General features: G+C 41.7%; 3 protein-coding genes across 8 annotated transcripts; 2 read left to right on the forward strand and 1 right to left on the reverse strand.

Annotated features, from left to right (window-relative positions):
• Positions 1-457: 457 nt before the first annotated feature.
• On the forward strand, positions 458-8,041 carry LOC106600715 (uncharacterized). 2 transcript variants are annotated; one of them, XM_014192284.3, is made up of 7 exons: positions 458-662; positions 779-1,610; positions 3,717-3,958; positions 4,178-4,246; positions 5,246-5,297; positions 5,456-5,492; positions 7,355-8,041. In XM_014192284.3, the coding sequence occupies exons 2-7, from the start codon at positions 977-979 to the stop codon at positions 7,386-7,388; spliced, it is 1,068 nt and encodes a 355-aa protein (XP_014047759.3). In that variant the 5' UTR covers positions 458-662; positions 779-976; the 3' UTR covers positions 7,389-8,041. The 2 variants fall into 2 exon arrangements, with proteins under 2 accessions (XP_014047759.3, XP_045572074.2); XM_045716118.2 differs by having other exon boundaries at positions 458-1,610; positions 3,771-3,958.
• Positions 8,042-11,945: 3,904 nt separating this feature from the next.
• On the forward strand, positions 11,946-17,463 carry nosip (nitric oxide synthase interacting protein). Of its 3 annotated transcripts, none has more exons than XM_014192169.3 (10): positions 11,946-12,049; positions 12,325-12,400; positions 12,477-12,582; positions 12,685-12,766; positions 13,465-13,600; positions 13,682-13,848; positions 14,292-14,408; positions 15,060-15,130; positions 15,246-15,354; positions 15,491-17,463. In XM_014192169.3, the coding sequence occupies exons 2-10, from the start codon at positions 12,331-12,333 to the stop codon at positions 15,560-15,562; spliced, it is 930 nt and encodes a 309-aa protein (XP_014047644.1). In that variant the 5' UTR covers positions 11,946-12,049; positions 12,325-12,330; the 3' UTR covers positions 15,563-17,463.
• rcn3 (reticulocalbin 3, EF-hand calcium binding domain) lies at positions 15,848-23,414 on the reverse strand. 3 transcript variants are annotated; one of them, XM_082973029.1, is made up of 8 exons: positions 23,396-23,414; positions 21,079-21,301; positions 19,524-19,717; positions 18,810-18,982; positions 18,626-18,686; positions 18,130-18,221; positions 17,815-17,922; positions 15,848-16,064 (listed from the first exon to the last, which is right to left on the reverse strand). In XM_082973029.1, exons 2-8 carry the CDS (start codon positions 21,291-21,293, stop codon positions 15,954-15,956), a joined length of 954 nt encoding a protein of 317 aa, XP_082829155.1. In that variant the 5' UTR covers positions 21,294-21,301; positions 23,396-23,414; the 3' UTR covers positions 15,848-15,953. The 3 variants fall into 3 exon arrangements, with proteins under 3 accessions (XP_082829155.1, XP_082829154.1, XP_014047768.1); XM_082973028.1 differs by lacking the exon at positions 23,396-23,414 and adding an exon at positions 21,843-21,997; XM_014192293.2 differs by lacking the exon at positions 23,396-23,414 and adding an exon at positions 21,843-21,997 and having other exon boundaries at positions 15,848-16,885.
• Between the last annotated feature and the right edge of the window lie 497 nt (positions 23,415-23,911).

Raw genomic sequence — 23,911 nt, forward strand, 5'->3', positions numbered from 1 at the left:
TGGCATAAGCATTGACATTGGTAAATAGTTCCCAATTGATAGCTGATATTTCTTCTCTCAACACCTGCATACCTGCCTGTTTGCTTGTCTCACCAACGTTCTCTTTTCTCTCTCCCCCTCACTCATTCCACTGATATAGTTCTGATATCACCCTTCTCCCTCTCTCCTTTGCTATTTCAACTCTTCCTCCTTACACCTCCCTTCTTTCACGATATATGGTCATCCTGGCCTGAGCCTCCTTCTCCCACTGTCCTCTCTAAAGTTAAATTTGAACATTTGATGACGGCAAAAAAGCAAGCAATATCTGCCCCTCTCTCTCCCTCCCTCTCGCTATCTGCCTCTCTTCCCTGTTCATTCCATTTTAGATGGTGCATGGTCAACGGTGCTGCATTTGCCCCTGTCACTCAGCCTAATTGCCCCCCCTCCTTCTCATCTTACCCCCCGGGTTGGTCTCTCTCTTCTGCTGCCCGTCCCACATTAGTGCCGTCTGTGTCGGGTCTGCAACGTGGGTCTCTTCGAACTGTGCCATTTTACTGCATTCTTAAACTTTAAAGGGTGGGGTAATCAAACACTATTTAAGGAGGACAAGAGGGTTACTTTTTTTTTCCCAAAGGAGAAGGACACCTACCTTTTCCAGGAGTGATTTGATTCATCATTGTGTTGTGAGTTGAGAACAAGTGTCTGGATTTCTACTTGGAAATCATTCAACTGGGCATTACACAGGCCTATTGTGTGCACTTATTTATAACTGGTGCCCGTTCCCTATCGCTCTCCCTAGGGTTTGTGTGTGTGTGTGTGTGTGTGGGTGTTTGTGTGTGTGTGGAACAGAAAGGCAACGAACTCTGGGGGTGTCAGTGTGCACGTGCTAAACCATTGCACTGCAAAGGGAGTGATCCCTCATTTATCTGGTATCATCCCTCACTCTCCTTGTTTATCTATCGTCCCTCACTCTCAACCCTTTGCTCTGAGATTAATCATGGCCTCCTTTAAGACGTGGCTCTTGGGACTGTTCCTAGCCCTGCTCTGCACCTTCCAGACCCCTCTTGCCCCTGGCGTCAAGGCTCAAGACCTGCCACTGGTCCCCCAACAGGATGTAGTAGCTGATGACGAGGGGGAGCATGCAGCGGAGGTAGGGGGAGATGACGACGATGACGATGATGATGATGATGATGATGATGATGATGATGATGGGGACAGTAAAGAGGATGATGCGGATGATGACGATGATGATGACGATGATGATGACGACGACGATGATGACGATGATGATGACGATGATGACGACGACGATGACGACGACGATGATGACGACGATGATGACAATGATGACGACGATGATGACGACGATGATGACGATGATGACGACAATGATGACGACGATGACGACGACGACGATGATGATGATAACGACGATGATGATGATGATGATGATGATGATGATGACGACAATGATGATCATGATGATGATGACGATGATGACGACGATGACAAAGATGATGATGATGATGATGATGATGATGATGACAAAGATGATGATGATGACGATGATGACGATGATGACGATGATGACGATGACGACGACGACGATGACGACGATGATGACCACACAGGTATGTTACGTCTGTTCACTTAAATGATGCTGCATTCTTTATCTACCTTCCCTCGCCATCATCTTTGTGTGACCCTAACCCCACTCCTCTCTGCCTGTCTGAAACAATATCAGAAGAGAAAGGGAGAGGGGAGGGGCTTAGCCACACCTTGGCCACTCCCCTCTCCTTACCTCTCCCTGCCCTGCAGAACCTCTCCTTGTCAGTTAGTTCTCAGCTCAGCCTGTCACTCAGTTCAGCTGTCCAATCAGAGTAGATATAGGAAAAGAGACTAGTACACAAGTCCCTCCTTCACGCCTTTACAGCTGTCCATTACCTTTGCTGTGTCTGTCTGACTCTCTCTGTGTTCTCTTCCCTGCTTAAATAGAGTTATGAACACTCTGGGGAAATTGAACTGGCCCGCCTGGAGTCCCAACTGTGTGTCATCCTTCGTACAGTAGATATGAACCTGGGGACTACAGAAGGATTGTAATGATGAGGAAAAAGGAAAATATATATATATTTAAAAGTAACACAGAGACTTGATAGAGTCAGTCATCGGATCATAATATAATTCAGATCTTTTGATTTGTGTCTTGTTTGAAATAATGGTTTCTTCTTTTTCACTCCGTCCTTCCTTTCTCACGGTTATGGATTGGATTGACCTGTATTTGTGTCTCCTCCATGCTAACCTACAGAGAAAGAAAGAGAGACAGTGATGTAGAAAGAGGAGGCTTGATAGAGATAGACAGACAGACAGACAGACAGACAGGAGGTGGAAGGGGTGAGGGGAGGCTCATGAGGACTAAAGAATTCATTCATTTAGTAGATAAGAGTAGTAAGGAGTAGTAATAGTAAAAGCGTCGATAGAGTTTCTCTCTTTCTCCACATCTCTCAATCTCTCTCTTTCCCTGTAGAGCTTCCTTCTTTGTCACTGTATGTTGAATAGTTCCAATGAAATGAATGTACTGTATATGCAACCCTGGTCTATGTTTTTACGTCATCTTTGAATGCATATTAATAACACATCTGTGAATGTATCCATTCATATTTTGTAATACTCACTCAAGCGGTTCTCAGACAATTATATTTGTACAAAGATAATCATTCATGTTGAGAACAGAAACTTCCGTTATTTTCTTAAACTAATTTTAAATATTTATATGGCCATTAGTCATTTTTCACTTTAGAGCGGATAATTGGAATATAAATGATTCTGATAATACATTCATTTGTATAATTGGGTATGATACCACTTTAGTTAGATTAAATGTCAGATATCAGATATTTTTTGGTGACATCGCTACACCAGATCAAGCAATGTTTGTGTGGGCTACCTCTAGCCTGGTACTCGACGTAGATGTTGAGGTTTTTCATATTTTGGAGAAAAACAAATGCATTGGGAAAAAGAGAGAAATATATCTGTTTTAGGTAGTCAACTGACAAGAGATGACAGTTACTCCAGGAGTTTGAGTCTGCTCTTATTTCTATGTGGATTTTCTTTCTTTATTTTTTGTTGACTGTGAAACAACCCCTTTCTGTGAAAACTGTGACAAAATATCACCTCTGATCATGTCTCTCTAACCCTACTTTCAATCATAGAATAAATCAATTGATCATGATGAGTTGCATGGATGTACTTCTGTTGTTGCCTGGAGTCATGGGTTTGGTGACTGACTACATGCATGGAGTACGTCTGTGTAGTATAAAAAAGGTGGGAGATAGTACTGAAACAAAGTCTGTTTGAGACAAATGAACAGGAAAAGTGTGTGGAATGGTTTATTGTATGGTCATACTGAGTGTGAACCTATATATATATCTTTAAAATGATTGGACTTTTCTTTATGGGCATTTGTGATTATAATCTACCTATGTGTATTTGTATGTACAAAGCTTCTGTGAGGTAGTCTGTACATTGTACTGATTTGGGTATGTGGTTAGAATTTGTGTCTGTCTACGGTATATGAGCGTGTAGAACTAGTGTGTGCATGCGGGACTGTATGTAGGAAATTAGTTTTGTACAGTATGAATGAACTCTACACTGCCATTCTGTTACACTTAACACTATCACAGAAAATGTACAGATACACACATATGTGTTAGGATGGGAATGAACATCTTATTTTACAGAGGCTGACGGTAATAATAATGATGATGATGATGATGATGATGTGCCGGCTGCAGCTGACGACGACGACGATGATGCTCCCGCTGCAGCTGATGACAATGACGATAATGACAACGACGATGATGATGATGATGATGATGATGACGACGATGATGATGATGATGATGACGAAGAGGAGGAAGAGGATGATGACGGTCAACTATATCACAAAGGATCCCTCTGTTCATACTGTGAATACTGTGAGGTAGGTCTTACCATCGAGATAGAAACACAAGTTTGGTGTTTGTGGATGTGGTTACATTTATTGTTAAAACAATTTGCACCCTTTTAATACGTTTTCCCCGTCCTTGTTAAAAATGGCAAAAATTCTCTCTCCCTCGCTCTTCTTTTCCCTCACCTTTTCCCTCTCTCTCTCTCTCTCTCTTCCTCCCCATCTCTTTATCTCTCTCTCTCTCTCTCTCAGCACTGTGACACCTGCGACAAGTGCCCATGTGCAGAGGGAGATGAGTCTAAGCACTGTGACACCTGCCAGGTAAAATTACCTTCCCATTCAACCACTAGTAACCTACACTCTCAGAAAAAAAGGGTTCCAAAAAAGTTATTAAGGTGTCCCTGTAGGAGAACACATTTTTGGTTCCAGGGAGAACCCTTTTTTGGTTCGAAGGAGAACTGTTTTGGGTTCCAATTGTAGAACCCTTCCACAGAGGGTTCTACATGGAATCCAAAATGGTTCTACTTGCCGAAGAACCCTTTTGGAACCCTTTTTTTCTGAGAGTGTAGACAGTATGAAAATGTGACGGACTGGGTTTTGAACCCAGGTCATCTGTGCACCACAAGACTGTGCATTATAATTAGCTTGGGAAGTTAACACAAGTCTTCAGGTCCTAGGCAAGGTTACAACAGAGCCAGTTAATACCTAGTCTCTCAAAACTCAGGGAGCTCTCTACGCTTCGCATGCTCCATACAGCGGTTGTGAGAAGAGAGACTAGTCAAAACCAAGCTGACCAAATCATCATCAAACCTCACTGTTACCCTTGAACTAAGCAGAAATCAGATATGATCTAGATATGGTGACTTGGGCAGAGCCTTCCTTTGGCATGCAAGCTTCTACGCAGTGCAGCTGTCTACACTGAAATACATCATGACAACCACATAACTCTGTTATGATTACTACTGCATCACTTGTAATAATCAGGACAATGGCTGTAATCGGGAAAGTGGCTGGTGAGAGGATTGTAAAACATGATGATGCCTGTGACTGTAGGACTGGGTGACTCTTGAAAGATAATTGATGGTGGGGTTCACTTTTTTATCATAACGATGATTTGACAAATGTTGCGTTTGCATGCTCCTCAGAAGTAGGAAGCTGATCTCAATATTATGATTTTTGACATCAAGCGGGCTGGTTATGATGCAATGACGAAGTCAGATCAGAGAAGCTCCTCCCGCCAGTTATGTCCTATGATGTCATATCCTCCTTTATTTCTTATCCTTCTCTAATGGCTTACCCTTTTTCTGCTTCTTTCTTTAGATCTGCAACTTCTGCTACGTGTGTCCCGTTTGCAGCACTCTTTGCCAACCAGGTAAAACAGGGGTGTGGGACAGTTTGATAAAGAATCATCGCATGAACTGCTTGCAAAAAAAACAGTTGATATGTCATTGGCCACTATTAGAGGCATGTTTGAGCTTGAAAGCCAGGCAGCAGAAACATCAGGTTCACTGTATGTTTTTAATTCCCAAGGTGGTTTTCTGGACGAGCTGACTGGATCAATCTATAAGTAAGATACAGTTACACGTTCACAGTGTCATAACACCTTTTGAATTCCTCAGTGTGAGCTATCAACATTTAATTTGACACAGAATTACGTTTATTCTCAAAATGACAAATAATATCTATCTGCGGAATGCAGTTACAACAAGGAGCACACCACATGAAACGCCCATTAGCATTGCTTCACTACACGCCGTGCCCACTGCCATTGAGGCTGCTTGTAATAGTACGGCCCGTATCGTATGGATGGAGAAACAATTATCCACACAATGTGGAAAGATGTCTTCGGCTACACACATATCAAAACAGACATTAAATGGCAGCCATTACTTAAAAATAGTTATGTTTATTTCACAGTGACATGCCAATTAGCTAACATTACTGCCTTCGGGAAGCTCAATGACAAGCAAATGACAACGGTGTGGTATCGAGGTGCCTGCCGACCTAAGGTGCTTCCCACTGGGCAGCTGTATCAGTACATAGACACACAGTGTCTTGCGCCCCCACCTGCCAAGCACTGTTTTCTCGCAGTTCTGTTAACGTTATGGCGAGGGAAGTAGCTAGCTACAGTGCTTTCAGAAAGTATTCATACCCCTGTGTTAGAGCCTGAATTCAAAATGGATTAAATTGATTGTTTTTCTCACCCATCTACACAACATACTGACATACGTAATGAGAAACTGAAAACATGTTTTTAGAAATATTTGCAATTGTATTACCATGAAGTCCAAGGAACTGCCCATAGATCTCTCAGATAGAATTGTGATGAGGCATATATCTAGGGAAGGGTATAAAACTATTTCTAGAGTGTTGAAAGTTTCCAAGAGCCCAGTGGTCTCCATCATAGGGAAATTGAAAAAATATGGAACTGCCTAGAGGTGGCCGTCTGACCAAACTGAGCAACCGGGCAATAATGACCTTGGTCAGGGAGGTAACCAAGAACCCAATGACCACTCTGACAGAACTACAGAGTTACTTGGCTGAGATGGGAGAACCTGCCAGAAGGACAAGAGTCTCTACAGCACTACACCAATCTGGGCTTTATGGGAGAGTGGCCAGACGGAAGCCACTCCTGAGAAAAAGGCACATGACAGCACGCCTGTAGTTTGTAAAAAGGAACGTGAAAGACTGAGATCACAAGGCAAAAGATTCTGTGGTCTGATGAGACAAAAATGGAACTCTTTGGTCTGAATGCCAAGCGCTATGTCTGGAGAAAACCAGGCACAGCTCATCACCTGTCTAACACCATACCTACCGTGAAGCATGGTGGGGGCAGCACCATGCTATGGGGATGCTTTTCAGCAGCAGGGACTGGGAGACTGGTACGAATAAAGAGGAACAATGAATTGAGCCAAATCCTTGATGAGAACCTGCTTCAGAGTGCAAACTACCTTAGACTGGGGTGAAGATTCACATTCCAACAGGAGCGTTAACTTAACAAAGTTTGAGAAAAGCTGCAAGGAAGAATGGTAGAAAATTCCCAAATCCAGATGTGCAAAGCTTATACAGACATACTCAGACTGAAAGCTGTTATCGTCACCAAAGGTGTTTCTACAAAATATTGACTCAGGTGTGTGAATACTTAGGTAAATTAGATATTTTTGTATTTCTTTTTCAATAGATTTGCAAAAATTTCTAAAAACATGTTTTCACTTTGTTATTATGGGGTATTGTGTGTAGATTGGTGAGAAAAAATATATAGTTAGCAAATCCAAATGGCAAGCTTATCACACCCAAATTCACATGCACCTCACCCTGTGATCCTTTCAATAGGCCTACCCATGTGAGTAGAAATGTGAAGACTGACGCTCAGTAAAATCAAAGATTGATGGAACATAAACCAACCACTTGTCTCCCTTTATCCGTTAGGACTGTAGCCGACGTCTTCGAAGCTGACAAATAAGCCCCCTGTCGCCACCATGTGGCCAAGGAAGATACTGCAACCAAGGGATTGTATTCACTGTCATTATTTTCACTTTTAATAAGTTATAAGTTATTTTTCTGTCTTTTTTGTTGTTGACTGAGAACACCACAAACATACACACTGGATATAGAGATATTGGATATATTGGATACACATATTGGATATAATGGATAGCCTATAGAAGTTGTGATGAGAATAACTTTAATTGAGCTATTTGTGTATAATTGTTAGATGACAGGTTCATGGTATTCTTCTCAGGAACATGCATTCGTATTTTAAAGTCATATCTGTGTTTCTTAAACACAGTGGGGTTGTATGAAATAAACTAAAAGGGGACGTTTTAAACATTTGTGCTGTAATGTTTTTATGTGCACTGTCATATCAAATGGAAAATGCAGCTAGAATTAGGCTATAATAGAACAAAATATATTGGCAGATATGAGCAAACATGGGGTATTTTATCGTTTCAGCTTCAATTGGAAGATTCATATTTTGTAATGGGGAATATAAGCATAGAGTGTAAATTGTTGACTATCATTGAGTAGAATTTACAGTATATACTGAACAAAATATAAATGCAACATGTTGGTGCCATGTTTCATGAGCTACAATAAATTATCCCAGAAATGTTACATACGCAAAATAAGGTTATTTCTGTCATATTTTGTGCACAAATTCGTTTACATCCGTGTTGGTGAGCATTTCTCCTTTGCCAAGATAATCCATCCACCTGACGGGTGTGGCATATAAAGAAGCTGATTAAACAGCATGATCATTACACAGGTGCACCTTGTGCTGGGGATAATAAAAGGCCACTCTAAAATGTGCAGTTTTGTCACACAACACAATGCCACAGATGTCTCAAGTTTTGAGGGAGCGTGCAATTGGCATGCTGACTGCAGGAATGTCCACCAGAGCTGTTGCCAGAGAATTTAATGTTAATTTCTCTACCATAAGTCGCCTCCAACGTAGTTTTAGAGAATTTTGCCGTACGTCCAACCGTCCTCACAATCGCAGACCATGTGTATGGCGTCATGTGGGCGAGCGGTTTGCTGATGTAAACCTTGTGAACAGAGTGCCCCATGGTAGCAGTGGGGTTATGGTATGGTCAGGCATAAGCTACGGGCAACGAACACAATTGCATTTTATAGATGGCAATTTGAATGCACAAAAGGTATCAAAATGAATTTTAAAGGTATCTGTGACCAACAGATGCATATCTGTATTCCCATCCATGTGAAATCCATAGATTAGTGCCTAATGAATTTTTATTCAATAGACTGATTTCCTCATATGAACTGTAACTCAGCATAATCTTTGAAATTGTTGCATGTTGTGCTTATATTTCTGTTCAGTATATTTCTTTGTTCTTCACAGGTCAACATAGTTGGGGTCGAATACTATTACTACATAACATTTGAACATACCTCTAATATACACTACCATTCAAAAGTTTGGGTTCACTTAGAAAATTCCTTGTTTTTGAAAGAAAAGCACATTTTTGTCCGTTAAAATAACATCAAATTGATCAGAAATACAGTGTAGACATTGTTAATGTTGTAAATGACCATTGTAGCTTGAAACGGCAGATTTTTTATGGAATATCTACGTAGGTGTACAGAGGGCCATTATCGGCAACCATCACTCCTGGGTTCCAATGGCACATTGTGTTAGCTAATCCAAGTTTATCATTTTAAAAGGCTAATTGATCATTAGAAAACCCTTTTGCAATTATGTTAGCGCAACTGAAAACTGTTGTTCTGATTAAAGAAGCAATAAAACTGGCCTTCTTCAGACGAGTTGAGTGTCTGGAGAATCTGCATTTGTGGGTTCGATTAAAGGCTCAAAATGGCCAGAAAAAAATTACTTTCTTCTGAAACGTGTCAGTCTATTCTTGTTCTGAGAAATGAAGGCTATTCCATGCGAGAAACTGCCAAGAAACTGAAGAGCTCGTACAACGCTGTGTAATACTCCCTTCACAGAACAGTGCAAACTGACTCTAACCAGAATAGAAAGAGGAGTGGGAGGCCCCGGTGCACAGCTGAGCAAGAGGACAAATACATTAGAGTGTCTAGTTTGAGAAACAGACACCTCCCAAGTGCTCAACTGGCAGCTTCATTAAATAGTACCCGCAAAACACCAGTCTCAACGTCAATGTCAACTCTAAACAATGAAGAGTTTAATTCCAAAACGCTATAGATTTTCTGAAATTAATAAAGAGATTGTTGTGTTTTTTCAATATCTAATCATGGCATGACATGTATTTGTTTAAAATCTATCACTTGATGGTTTCATTTCAGAGAGACAAATACATTTTTAATAAAGAACTGTACAAATGATACATTTGTGACAAACATTTTTTAAATGTAAAAAAAACTAAAAAACTATTCAATACAGTAATATGTTATCTGTATGTAAAACATTTACATTTGGCATTTTAGTAATTTAGCAGATGCTCTTATCCAGAGTGACTTACGGTAAGTGTTCTCATTTGAGACAACTACAGCTAATTGAGACAACCACATAACCCTAACATTACATGTACAGTGCCTTGGGAAAGTATTCAGACCCCTTGACTTTTTCCAGACTTTGTTACATTACAGCCATATTATAATATTGATTCAATATTTTTTTCCCCTCATCGATCTACACACAATACCCCACAACGAGAGCATAAACAGCTTTTTAGACATTTTTGCAAATGTATAAACATTTTAAAACAGATACCTTATTTACATAAGTATTCAGACCCTTTGCTATGAGACTAGAAATTGAGATCAGGTGCATCCTGTTTCCGTTGATAATCCTCGTGATGTTTCTACAACTTGATTGGAGTCCACCTGTGGTAAATTCAATTGATTGGGCATGATTAGGAAAGGCACACACTTGTCTATATAAGGTCCCACCGTACACTGTGCATGTCTGAGCATAAACCAAGCCATGAGGTCTGCAGGCATGGCATGGCATGGCATGGCATGGCATGGCCCGGCATGGCATGGCATGGGCATGGCATGGGCATGGCATGGCATGGCATGGCATGGCATTGGGTTGAGGAAGTCAAACCAGGCAGAGTGCCCAGCTAGCACATAACATTCTGAGAACCATATGTTTCTTAGGGCTTGGTGAGAGTGTGTTTGTCCTATGGTTATTTTGCATACAACCTTCCCACAACATTCTGGTAATGGTGCAGGATAGTTCCTTGGCATTGGAACATTCTCAGCGCATTTAAGGAACTTCACAAAGTCATGTTCTCAGAACATTATGAATACTTTCCATAAAAAAACACAAGAAAACATTAGTAACGTTCAAAGAAAGATCTAAGACTGTTATTTAAAAACATATACATTCTGTTCTCAGCATCAGTAAAGCTCTCTATCCTCTCTTGTTAACTGTGTTCAGCTTTGTTGGCTGTGCCCACTAATTGGCCACACCTGATCTTAATAAGTGTTTGTATTCTTTGAAATGGGGCACATTTGACTAGAATAAAAGGAACAGCTTTGTATGAGTTAAAAAAAATGTGGTATGGTATCTCCATCCTGGTGTTGCAGTAGACTAATTCCATGGATAAAGAACAGGAGACATAGGTCTGAATTTCACTGATGCTGTGGCACAATAAGAAAAATGTGTTTGCATGATTAATACCTAAGCAAATTAATTTCCATGTGTCCTATCTGTTCAAAACAGAAACTAAGCTAGCAGTGATTTAAAAAACCTCAAAATAACCTTTACATATCGTTCAAAACATTCACAACATTTAGAGAATGTTCCTAGAATGTTATTTAATTACCTTCAAATAACTTTGAATTTGCATTCACAGAATGTTATTAAAACGGATGTACTGGCTAAACACCCTTAGCAGTGATGTGGTGGACATTGAAGTTTCAATGAGCAAGGTAGAGGCAAAAGGCCTGATATGGTGGTGGTGCAGAGATGGTAGGAGCAGTGTAACAGAGACCCTAAGGGCAGGCATCTATTCTAAGTACAGAGGAAAGTCATGGAGGGGCAGACGGCAGGAAGAGACAGAAGAGAGGAGGCCATCTTTACAAGATTAAGGGTGGGACTCAGCCAGTTGAATAAGAAGTTAAATGTGATAGGAAAGCATCCAACAAGAAGGTGTGATTACTGCCAGGAAACAGAGGATGGACTATGAGAGGGAAAGAGAAAGAATATGTGCTTCAGTAAGGTGGGATTTTTAGCATTCATAGCCATGGTTATCAATTGTACTGCAGAAATGGATCGGAAGTCACAGAAAAGAGGTTGTGGTGACAGCGGCAGAGAAGTACTTGGGATTGTGAGGATTTACTGCAGAACAGTTGCAAGGGGTGTGGATTGGTAGTGTTCTGTCCTCTCAGACCGTTGGATTAGATAGGGTTAAATAGTGGAAGTAGTACTTGTTTTTATTTTTTGAGGTTTAATAGTTGGCTGGACAATTTTCATTTTTCCCAACGTTGTATTACCGTATCAATAATTGAATGTAGGTAGGCCGTGAATGCTCTCACACACCAGTACAGTAGGTGGCGGTGTATGCACCAACAATTGGGTGCGATCCAACAATCAACTCATGAAGAAGACGACTGAACAATTTTCACTGACGTACCAACATCCGCAGGGTTGACTTCGCTAGAAACGGACACAGTATTGTAAACACACGTTGTTTATAAAGAAGCTATTTTTTTAGAGTATTATTGTTCTTTAGATTCAGCTACTACTCAGTTCCGTGCAAAGAGGGTTATTATTTGTTTGGTTTTTTTTACTATCAAAGCTTGCTGCTAACGTTTGGTCGTGGGACCAGTTGGCGTTGGTTAGCATTATCGTTGGCTAGCTAAGACTTGCTTGTTAACCTACATGTTTTCTGCTAGCTAGTAAATTGTTTAACGTTAGATAACTAGTCTTTCTAAAGTGTTTTTCCCCCTAGCGGACAATGACTCGGCATGGGAAAAATTGTACGGCAGGAGCCGTTTACACCTACCACGAGAAAAGGAAGGACACTGGTGAGTCTTTGCAACGTTGGTCAACGTTAGCTTTTCATGCCAGCTAACGTTAAGCGTCGTCTGCTCTCTTTTCTAGCGGCATCGGGTTATGGGACGCAAAGTGTGCGTTTAGGAAAGGATGCCATTAAGGATTTCGACTGCTGTTGCCTTTCTCTCCAGACTTGCAGGGACCCCGTTGTAACGTAAGGCGCAATCCCCTTGTCTCTCACAAACACATCATTGTTGTGTAACTCGTTATAACCAGTTTGTGTGTCGTAAAAACGATGTTAATGTTGTATCTCCAGTCCAGATGGATACTTGTATGAAAAACAGGCCATCCTGGAGTACATACTCCACCAGAAGACCGAGATCGCCAAGAAAATGAAGGTAACTGGCTTTCCTATGGTCCTGTTTGGGGAAATAGTACAAAAAACACCGAGATTAGATTTATTTAATTAGTGGCCAATCAAAAACGCATATGTTGACCAATGGGTATGTTAATTGTGTACATAATCCTTTAACAAAACCAATGGTTGTAGGATGGCCAGAATTGGGGTGACTAAATCAATGGAGGCTAGGCTGGATTCCGTGCAAGAATTAAGGCTACTGACAGGCTCACTTTCCCGTTAGACTCGTTATATTTCTTCTCAAATCCGCAGGATATAAAACAATATAAAGGTAAGATGGATATCGGTTTTGAGACAGGACATTTAGAATTTTCGAATAAACTTTTCTCTGAAATGTCAATGGAGCGCTGAGCGTATACCAAGTTTAAAAAATAAAAAAAACAATTCCAAAGCCTTTTACAGTTTAATTAGGCTCGTGTCATGTTAATTTAGCTTCTTGCGACCATCGGAAGCAACTTTGAAGATGATGACGACCATCGGTGCTTATTATCGGATGTATTAGGTTACAAAATCCAACTTTTTTTTATATCATGTTAATGATATAATTCATAAGGCTGACAAATATGATTATTCAGGTTCTGAATCATTCAGTGTAGTCTTCCGAATTTTGTAACCTAATACATCCGATAATAAGCCCCGAGCTCTGTCTTCATCTGACCCTCTCACTGTCCATCTTAGGCGTACGAGAAGCAGAAACAGACTCAGAAGAGTGACAGTCGTCTGGAGTCTAAATCTGAGGAGAGGGGGATAGCAGAGAGGTTCAAGACCCGGGAGAACAGCATCGTGTCCAAACCCATCAACCCTTTTACCTCTGGTAAGTGTGTGTTTGTGTGTCCACTAGCTTGGAAGGGACGTAGGACAGAGAACAGTAGATTGAGTTAACCTAACTCTTCAGGCCAGGCCAAAGAGTCAGACAGCCAGAGTGTTGCGGGTACGTCAGCCAGTACATCAAAAGCTGCCGACTCTGCTCCTGCCGCCGGCACCAGCTCCTCCCAGGCCCTGCCCAGCTTCTGGATCCCCAGTCTCACCCCAGAGGCCAAACCCACCATACTAAAGAAACCTGTGAGTGAAAGCCAAAGTCCTAAAGTGTTGACTTACCCCTTGCCCTTATCCCACATTTTCATTCTCTATGTCTTTCTCTTAATTTCTCTCATTCAACACTGCTGTCTGGTCACTTGTTTTCCTTTACTGAGGATCTGACCTTTGTGTCCTAGGGAAACAATTGTTGACTCTTCCACTGCCAAGAGCTTGTTAGGTTTCTTGTCCAAATGTCAATGTCATCGCGCTCCCTGTGTCTGTCCCCTCTCATTCTCCATTATCTGTTATCGCTCTGAGGTTAGCTTGTCCCCAGGTGTTTGATCTGTTGGTCTTTCCTTCTCCCTCTCCACCATACACCCAACATACATTTTAGCTGTTTGCTATTTCATTGAGTTTGTGAGTTATTGAGTTATTGACCCAATAAAGGGGAGTTCAAATTCAATCATCGCTCGCTCTCTCCCCCTCAGAGTAAGACGGTGGTGTGTCCCATGTCTGGCCGGCCTCTGAAGATGAATGAGCTGACCAACGTACACTTCACTCCTCTGGACCCCAGTCTGGACCGGGTGGCCCTGCTCGCACGCCAGGTCAGTGTCTGACCACACCACAACCTCTGCACACTGTTACACATTGTTATCTCTAACTCCATGCATCTCCCTCTTTTACATAAATAGTTGCATTCATAAGTTTTCTTGACAAGTGTCAATAAAAAAAAAATAAGGTCCGCCAAAGTAAAAACCTGCGCAAAAGGAATTTGATTGCTGTAAATACAGAAATGTTTTGCTCACTGGGAAATAAATGTCCAACTAGTCAGTGACTACTGTTTGAAGTTTGTGATGGCAACTATTTTACATTTAAGTCATTTAGCAGATGCTCTAGACACTGTCCTGGGATTTCCTATGATCTATGTAGAAAAAACCCTTACCTTCTAACGATGCTTGTGAGCGTCCTAGAGCAGAGCATGTAACAGGTTCATGATTTTCATAAATGGTGTGTAGCTCAAACCATTTGGACTCTACAGACATTTTTGTAAGACCTGGGCCCCATTTATCCACCCTTGTCTCACAAACACTGTTCTAGCTCAGCCCCCGTTAATCACACAGGCTTAATGGTTGGTATCAACAGATGCAGAAGTATATAGCTCAAACACATAACGTTTTAAAAGGGGTTAGAAATCCCAAACCCGTCGGCGTTAGTGGGACTGATTGGGTTAATAGCTTGTGTAATGTTGTTCCCAGGAGAGGTACCTGTGTGCCGTGACTAAAGACACTCTGGGTAACAGTGTCCCCTGTTCCGTTCTCAAACCTTCGTAAGTATACCCCTCTTTGGTTCCTTTATTTACAGGACCACCTCTCTATATCAATCCATCCCTACTACCTCTCTCCCTCGCTTCTTCAGTTTCTTAAATATCTTTCCCCTCTCAGTGGAGCGGTGGTGACTCAGGAGTGTGTGGAGAGGCTGATCAGGAAGGACATGACGGACCCGATTACCGGAGACAAACTCACAGAGAAGGACATCATCCCACTACAGAGGGTGAGTGTTGGAGCGTGTGTTCTCGAGTTTAGAAGAGTATGTACATGCAAGACCAAGCAAGGTACTTCGTTTTTAAGGGTATTTCAAGACCGCCTGATAATGCTGATATAATATTTTCTATTTTATTCCTTCCCAGGGTGGAACTGGGTTTGCAGGCTCTGGAGTGGGACTGAAAGCTAAAGAGGCTCGACCTGTAATGATGGTGTGATGGTTCAGAGACGGTCAACATGACAAAGGCGTATGCTTGAGATTATTTGTACATACGGTTGTCTGTTCTTGTATGGAGTCTGAGAATTCCAACTGCTATTTTGAAGCTTGTTATACAGGGTTCTATTCTGACCTCTTTTACAAGAAGCACACACAAAGAAATGTAGGTGGTCAAATTTGAGGTATATATTTTAGGCACACGGGTGCTCAAAAATTTAAAAAAAATCCTGGCCATACAGCAAAGTATTTAGGTACACATGCAAGTAAAATGGTCGTACTGTAGAGCCCTGAGAAATGTCATTTTTTTATTTCTCTGGCACACACGCATCACAGCCTACACACCAATTCATGTCTGTACCGTATTTTATAAAGTTAAATTGGCTGTGTTGGGGTCAGAGTTCTTGGTGACCCTCATCCGCCAACATACCGCCATAGTCAGTCAGCGTGCTTGACTTAAGGAAGTCGACCTTGTCCATGACCTCCGAGAGAGAGAGACGCCCATCCTAAGAGAAGGGAAGTAGAAGATAGAAAGGAAAACTGGGTAAACAGACCATTTAGCAGGTGGCGTGGTAAACTCCATTCAAGCGTCAAGAAACAAATTACATTTGAGTAATTAAGTTGCTTAGGACAGTAAATGATTTGTCATGACAAAGAAAAATAACACTTGTTGTAGAAAAACCAACATGGCTTTATTTAAAAATCAGAGAAATGTTTCACCACAAGTGTAATTCAATTTTACCCCTCATCTCCCTCCCACCCACCCTGTGTATGTTCTATATATGGTGCTGTAAAAAAATAAGCCTATTGACTTGTGGAGTGTCTTTGTTCACACTTGAGCATGATTGTGTTGTGAGTGAGGCTGTAATTGTGGTTATGTATCTGCGTGTGTAAACATCTCCATGCTCCCACTACCTCCCATGGAAATGTGTTCAACAGTATAAATATGACCTGTGACCTTTTTCCCCTCAGAACTTCCCCCTACCCAACTCCATAATAGTAACAGTATTCACCATTTTAAGTGTATGCCCTTTCACAATACAAAACCCCAATATGTATTTTGGAAATCCCTCTCCCTAAAGGGCTCTACACAAACAGAGTACGTATACGGTCCATTCCCAAAATTTGGCCGCACAAAAAGTACATAGAACTGCGCAGAGAGCGATGCAAATGTTTGCATGGAGCCCTTAACCCCTCCCTATGCCTTCGCATGACTTCATCAAAGCTCGTCATGTCTCCTGGTGAGATCCTCTCCGTAATTGGTCGCCTGGCTCCCCACAAACATGTTCCAATTGGCCAGAATCTCCTTCTTGGTTATTTTGTCATCCTGATTCGTCCAATCGCGGAGGAGGCAAATTTCAGGTCCCGCCCACCATTCATTGCAGTCATGATTGAGAGAAGGTTGAAAGAGGGAGAGTGGAATGAAAATGAGGGAGAAAGAAGGATAGATAACAGTGAGAAAGGGAGAAGTGTGAATTAAGGACAGATGGAGAGAAAGAGATTCATTATAATTAACAGGTCATTACCCCCAATTAATTCCATTGTGTTGATTATTAGCTGTGTTCAGGCTGACAGTGTGTGATGTGAGTTGTGAGAGAGCCCTGAATCTGCTCCCAGGCTCATGTCTCTGTAGTGTCGCAAATGGCACCCTATCCCCTATAGTGCACTACTTTTGACCAGGGCCAATAGGGCTGAAGTACTGCACTATACAGGGAATAGGTTGCCATTTGGGATGTAATATCTGTTGTTTTAGCATAAATGCTACTATTTTTCAAAGTTCCTAATTTAAACTGCTAGGAGACTGTTCTTGTATTATTACCACAGATGTCATTTAATGTTTACTCCATGTAATGTAGGATAGGCCTATGTGTTGCACATGTCACCAAATACAGTGGTCAGTTATAACAGGATGTTATTTGGTTTTCGTATGGGAAGTCGGTGTGAGGTTGGGGGAAGGTGTGAGGTCAGAGAGGAAGTAGAGATGCTACGGGGTGAGTTGGAAGGGGCGTGAACGGGTGGGGGTGTGCACTGCACGATAGTTGTAGCTATGGCGGTGTTTAGATGTGGGGTGAGGGTAAAAAGGGGAACACAGGAGGTGTGAGTTGTAGAGGGGTACAGGGATGGGTGCTTCGGAGGGGATAATATTGTGTGTGGAAGTGGATTAAGAAACATTTGTTGTAATGGGTGCACAGGTATGGAGCTTTTGGTTTGTGGTAAGGGTGAGAGTTCAGGCAGTTGGACTGGGGAGATGCGTACCTTGTCTGTGTCTGTCTCGTGGATGAGGTGCTTAGCCTCATTGTCAGTATGGTCAATCTCTCCTGGCAGGATCCACTGAGCTACCTCATGGTTATCTAGGAAACCATCCTGACAACACAACACGCATAGAGCTTTTACAAACCATCCTGACAACACAAGACACAAACCTGTTAACTTAGTATGTTGACAGAGAGAGGGGTGCGTGTGTGTAAGTATTGACATGGCTGGTCTGAGGGGTAGGGTACGGTAAGTGTACTGACTTAAATAGTGATGTTGTCAATGTTAAGGTGATCCAGTAGCAGCAGACTAGTGTACCTTGTTGGTGTCTCTGAACTCTGTGAAGTGTGTTTTCTCCGTCAGCACCCAGTCTGGTTCACTCTCTCCATTCTCAGGTGTGAACATGTCCCCTGTGATGGAGAACAGGTTACAGCTTGTACAGTAGGTGTTGTATTTCTAAAGTATATTCCAGGGGTTATGAGCTAGTTCAGGGCTACAACAAAATTGTGAAATGTCTGGGGGTCCCCGAGGAGAGGTTTGAAAACCACTGGTCAACACGCTGGGGAGAGAATCACTTTCAAAATCATGCCTACTGTGCATCTCTGGGTTATCTTCTGTTTGTGTACGCATACCAGCACTTTTCATTTAACATATACAGTTGATTGTGGACCCAAGAATATTACTCAGATGGGTAATAAAATAAATTAAATATTTCCTTTTTGTTCTCATATTAAATGTATAAACACATTACATTTGGTTGACATATTGTATGTTCTCTGTTTGGAAAGGGTAGTAAGTTGAAGGAGAGACTAACCAATGTATTCGTCAAGGGTGATCTTTCCATCACCGTTCTTGTCAATGTCTTCTACAGTTTCCTGAAGCGAAACAGAAAAAAATAGCTTAGAAGTGGGCTGGAGAAAAAAGTACACCACCTGGATGTTCTTCAGAATTTGATTGATCTTGTGACTCTAGTGACTGATCCCAGTCCTCTGACTGACCTGTATAACAACGGCCTTCATGTGGTCGTACTCCTCGGGGTGAAGGAAGGCAGTGAACTCGTCCTTGGTGGCGATGCCGTCCCCGTCGCGGTCAGCTGTCCTAAAGCGCCTCTCGTCTCTAGTCAGCATGGCCTTGTAGCTAGCCTTGTCATCCACATCGTCAAACTCCTCATCTGCAACGGAGCGGAGGACATTCTCAGAGTCAAGACATGGCTTTGTAAAGCAAAGATCAGGGGCCGTATGTGTCAAGCGTCTCAGAGTAGGAGTGCTGATCTAGGATCAGGTCTCCCCTGTCCATGTAATGTTACTTATTATGATCTAATAGGCTAAACTGATCACTAACCCCTTCCCCTGCCTTTGTATTAACAATACGAGCCTAAGATGACACCACTTTCGCATAGCTGTATCGCCACTACTGTACTGTCATGTTGAGCTCTCCCCTCTCATTCCCATCTCATTCTTGGATTGTGTTTGTAGCTCATGATCAATCTCTCCTTATATCACATAGTAATTATATCAAATTAGACCCTACATAAATAGTATCTTGGTTGTGCCAAAACCTGCCCATCATTCCAACAATATTTAACACCCATAAAGCCTACTAATTATATGCACCCCTGGTAAATTTGGACTGCCCTTTTGAAGTCCCACCCCCTCGCTCATTCGCCTCAAATTTAGGCTACCCACGCTCCCACACACCCTCCCTTGTCGTACCCAGGTAGTAGCCGTAGGTGGTGTTCTTGTATTCCTCCCAGCCGATCTTCCCATCCTTGTTCTGGTCGTACTCCTTCCAGTGCTTCAGCACATTCTCCTCGATGTACCTCCTCTGCCTGTGTTTGATCCACTGGTGCAGTTCCCCATGGCTCACGAAACCATCCTTGTCTGTGTCAATGCGATCTACAATCTTCCTGCCAAAGGGACAGAACAAGCCAGCTAAGCCTACTACCTACAGAAGTGAACTGGCCACCATTCAGAGCCTGGTTCCTTTCTAGGTTTCTTCTAGGTTCCTGTCTTTCCAGGGAGTTTTTTCTAGCCACTGTGCTTCTACATCTGCATTGCTTGCTCCTTGGGGTTTTATGCTGGGTTTCTGTATAAGGTCATTTCCATGTAAAAGGACCCATGAGCACCAACGTGAAGTTCATAGGAGCATATCAAATTGGGTGTCAAATGAATGCTAAGAGTATATTTCTGATAAATGAAGGCATACTGTATATACATTTGTTACAGGTTTTCTTTTTTCCATTTATGTTTTGAGTTTGGACTTTTAGCACGTAGGGTGCACCGATTGGTGTCACCTTGTTAGTCAGAAGGTGTTTCACCTGTACTGGCCCAAGTGATATTTAAGAGCAGCTGGCCCAGTGCTCCAGTTGTCTTGAGAGATGTGTAGGGTCAACACTTTTAGTTGGCGCTCCCCATTTGATTTCTAGAAAAACATTCCTTTGTCTGATCTTCCCTGTTTTCGATTTGCTCAACTTTTTGGTTTGCCAACTGTCTTTATGTTTGGTGTGGGTTTTTCATTTGTTTGCCTCTTACTGGGCAAATGTAGTGGGTGCTCATGGTGGGTGTCTTTTAGGTCCCAGTTTTTATTGCTATGCAATTTTCAGTGGACACCCCCATGAGTGTCTTTCAGAATCCCTCCTAAAACCCCACCTGTTTAGGTTTGGTTGTTGTCAGTGAGTCTTTGTTAGATCCCCTTTTGTTTGGTCAAAATGTTTGATTCTTGCTGGGGAGTGTAACATTTTACAACCAAATTTGGTCTTGTTTGGGGCAGAGCTCATTAAAATAATACCCAAATGAGGATATTGCATATTTATACTTTTTTTTAAAATTTAACTAGGCAAGCCAGTTAAGAACAAATTCTTATTTACAATGACGACCTAGCCTGACCAAACCCGGACAGCGCTGGGCCAATTGTGCGCTGCCCTATGGGACTCTCAATCACAGCCGGATGTGATGCAGCCCGGATTCGAACCAGGAACTGCAGTGACGCCTTTTGCACTGAAATGCAGTGCCTTAGAGCGCTGCACCACTCGGGAGCCCACCTTTGCAGTGAGTGTGGCTACATCCCAAATGGCACGCTATTTCATTCATAGTTCCCTCTTTTTGACCAGAGCCCTATTGGCCCAGGTCAAAGGAACTGCTCTACATAGGGAATATGGACCCTGGTCTATAGTAATGCATAACATAGAAAATATGGGCCCTGGTCAAAAGTAGTGCATATTGGCCATTTGGGACACTGCCTGCCTGGGAGTTCTGTAGCATAATGTACCCAAGTTTGTCTTTGCTTTCCTCAGGGGTCAGCTGGTCGAAGGTCTTGGCTTCCTCTTTGCCCAGGAAGGCTTCGTGGTCATAATGGAAACCAGTGGAGTCGTCATGGGCGTGGTCACTCAGGTCACTATGGCGATGGACACGCTTCTCTTTAGCGGGCACAGCTACCACCACCCCGAGGATGAGAATGAGGTACGGTAGTGACTGCAGCAGCATCTTCTGTCCTGAGAAAGAAAAAAGGAGAAAGAGAGAGAGACACTACAGCAGACTAAACAGAACTTGTCCTACAAATAGACAGAGATGATACTTGCCAGACACATGGGCCTCACTCAAAATAATACATTATTGGGTTAGACAATAACTGTTTATTTAATGCAAAAAGTGATACATATGGTCATAAAAAAAGTGTTCAACTTTTGTGCCCTATTTATAGGGTACTGTCTTGAGACCTGACATGATTTAGGATAACTCGGTCAATGTCTGTTGTTTGAAGTCTTAACACTTCTGAATAATGAATACAGCAATAAATTACATCAATAATGCCTGTAAATGATTTTTTTTAAAATGTTTTAAAGCAAAAAGGGATGCAGTTAGGTAGCCTACATATTTGAAGTCAATGAGTTTAGGCTACTTCAAGAACATTTTAACTTGGCATAAACTGTACACAACGTTTTTTTTTAATTTTATTTTAAACAACCGAAATCACTCAATTCGTTTACTGGAGCATATACGTTCATGCATTATTAATAATAATAAAACACGTACCAATTGTTCGCAACACGTCTCAATCACGGTTTTTTCTGGGTTTGTAAAGATACGCGTTGGCACTTTCCCTGCCTCTTTAAATTCTACAATAAAGGAGGCGGTGCAACGCTTTCTCAGTCGACCATTCACAGACACGCTGACAAGAAAAGTAACCAATAGAAACGAGGATATTGGATTAACGGAGTTCGAGACTGATTTCGATTGGTTTTGAAGCGCCACGTTGACACGCGAACGCGCAAACCTCCATACCGGAGCGCGCATGAAGAGATTTTTACGAAAGTGTAAAGGGACACCTGAGGTTTATAAACATACGGCAAGGAATGGCAGGCAGCATTGTTTGGTAAAACCCAATGCAATAGCCCACTCAACCCAATGCAATAGCCCACTCATATGAAATCAGAGAGGATGGAAAACCACACCACAGCCATATAAAGAAACGTATTCAGCATGGGGGGAAATTAATTTCACATAAATAAATAACGTATGCTTATGTTGTTCTTGAAACCTAACGCTTGGGGGCAGAGTGGGATACCTTTTGAACAGAACAATCTAGAAACCACAGCAGATCTTTTTTTTTCTTCAAAATCCCCTTTTTTTTCGTTTCCCGACTTCCTTCCTACCACATACCTCCCGCCAGAGCCACCTTAGCCTATTGCCACTCAGTATAATTTTCAGGGCAGTTACATCAGTTTTCCTTTTAATGCCTCGATAAAATCATTAATTCATTCCTAATTTATTGTATGAGAAGGAAGTATTTTGTTTAGGTTTTGCTAAATTTCTTTTCAATGTTTGGTCATATGAACGGAGTTTGATATGATTAGAATTGGCTATTATTCAATTCATTCATTTTATGTAGCCAATTTCTCCATATTGTCATTGGAATTGTTGTTATTTACTTAATTGTGTTATTCAGGCCTACTTCATTTTGTTATTAAAGGTGAATAGCTTTTTTTCTATTTTGATTTTAAGGCTATAAAATAATGCACTGTGCCAAATTGTGATGAAAATGTGCGTACTATGTACTGGTGCATCAAAATACAGTGGGCCAGTTTTGTAGGCTTTTCCAATGAAAAAGATCCAGGCTACTGTCCAAACACTTAACGACACCTTATCCCCTCAGCCCTCAAATTAAGTGGACACTTCTGATGACGTTTCATCACGTCTGACGAGTATACACTTGCAGGGCGAGGGAGGAAGGAATGCTTTTTAAATGGACTACCCTTGGCCGGAAATTCGTCACTCGTTCATCCCGAGATGATTGTGTTTTCAGCCACTGGAAGTTTGTGGGTGTTTTATATGGCTACCGTCAATTATGAGTGCATGTCTATATTAAATATAGAATTAATATACACCTACAAACTTCCAGTGGCAATATACACCTATTGTATGATAGCTAGCAAATGAATTAGCTAACAAACATTAGCCTGCCTAGCTGGAACTTCTGAAGAAGGAAAATGTTTTATTTCTACAATTTCCAAAGATAACCAGACAAAAACATATTTACCTTTACGTAGTAGCAAAATGTCACACTTATTTGCATTCGTTTTACTTACACTTGTATGTTGACTTCTCCATTGATGTTGTTTTTAAGTTTTCGTTGACTTTTCTTAGAGGATGTGCAATCGTCGCAAATTGAATGGCGAAGGGGATTCCCCCAAGGGCATAAGGCAAGGGTGTGTCTTTTAAGTGTTTGTTAAGTGTTTGGGCCTCAAACCCAGTTTACATTAGGGACACACACTCACCCTGTAGGTTTAGGCAGGGCTCTGGTACTTGTAGTACTATGCCCTGTAAATGTTTTCTTGTAGTACTGTTATTAGTACTGTTAAGATAGCACCGAAGAACAAGGCTGACGTTTTAATTATTCCTAACCAATCGTGTTTTTTTGTTTATTTCTTTGCGATGTTTGTAACTTATTTTGTACATAATGTTGCTAATACTGTCTCTTATGACCGAAAATAACTTCTGGTTATCAGAACTGCGATTATTCACCACGGACTGACAGAATCCTTTTTTTTCCTTTAATGAGTCTGAAAAGCCCGAGATTAATGATATACTGCTCTCCCGGAACA

This window comes from Salmo salar, chromosome 03 (assembly GCF_965601325.2).
Source record: "Salmo salar chromosome 03, fSalSal1, whole genome shotgun sequence".
Taxonomy (NCBI): Eukaryota; Metazoa; Chordata; class Actinopteri; order Salmoniformes; family Salmonidae; genus Salmo; species Salmo salar.

Coding starts and splice junctions, on each gene's coding strand:
- LOC106600715 (XM_014192284.3), top strand. CDS start 977: ATGGCCTCCTTTAAGACGTGGCTCTTGGGACTGTTCCTAGCCCTGCTC. Junction 3,959..4,177: donor CATACTGTGAATACTGTGAG/GTAGGTCTTACC, acceptor TCTCTCTCTCAG/CACTGTGACACCTGCGACAA. Junction 4,247..5,245: donor AGCACTGTGACACCTGCCAG/GTAAAATTACCT, acceptor TTCTTTCTTTAG/ATCTGCAACTTCTGCTACGT.
- nosip (XM_014192169.3), top strand. CDS start 12,331: ATGACTCGGCATGGGAAAAATTGTACGGCAGGAGCCGTTTACACCTAC. Junction 12,583..12,684: donor TGCAGGGACCCCGTTGTAAC/GTAAGGCGCAAT, acceptor TTGTATCTCCAG/TCCAGATGGATACTTGTATG. Junction 15,131..15,245: donor TGTTCCGTTCTCAAACCTTC/GTAAGTATACCC, acceptor TTCCCCTCTCAG/TGGAGCGGTGGTGACTCAGG.
- rcn3 (XM_082973029.1), bottom strand. CDS start 21,293: ATGCTGCTGCAGTCACTACCGTACCTCATTCTCATCCTCGGGGTGGTG. Junction 18,983..19,523: donor CACCTACGGCTACTACCTGG/GTACGACAAGGG, acceptor GCTCCGTTGCAG/ATGAGGAGTTTGACGATGTG. Junction 17,923..18,129: donor AGTTCAGAGACACCAACAAG/GTACACTAGTCT, acceptor TTGTGTTGTCAG/GATGGTTTCCTAGATAACCA.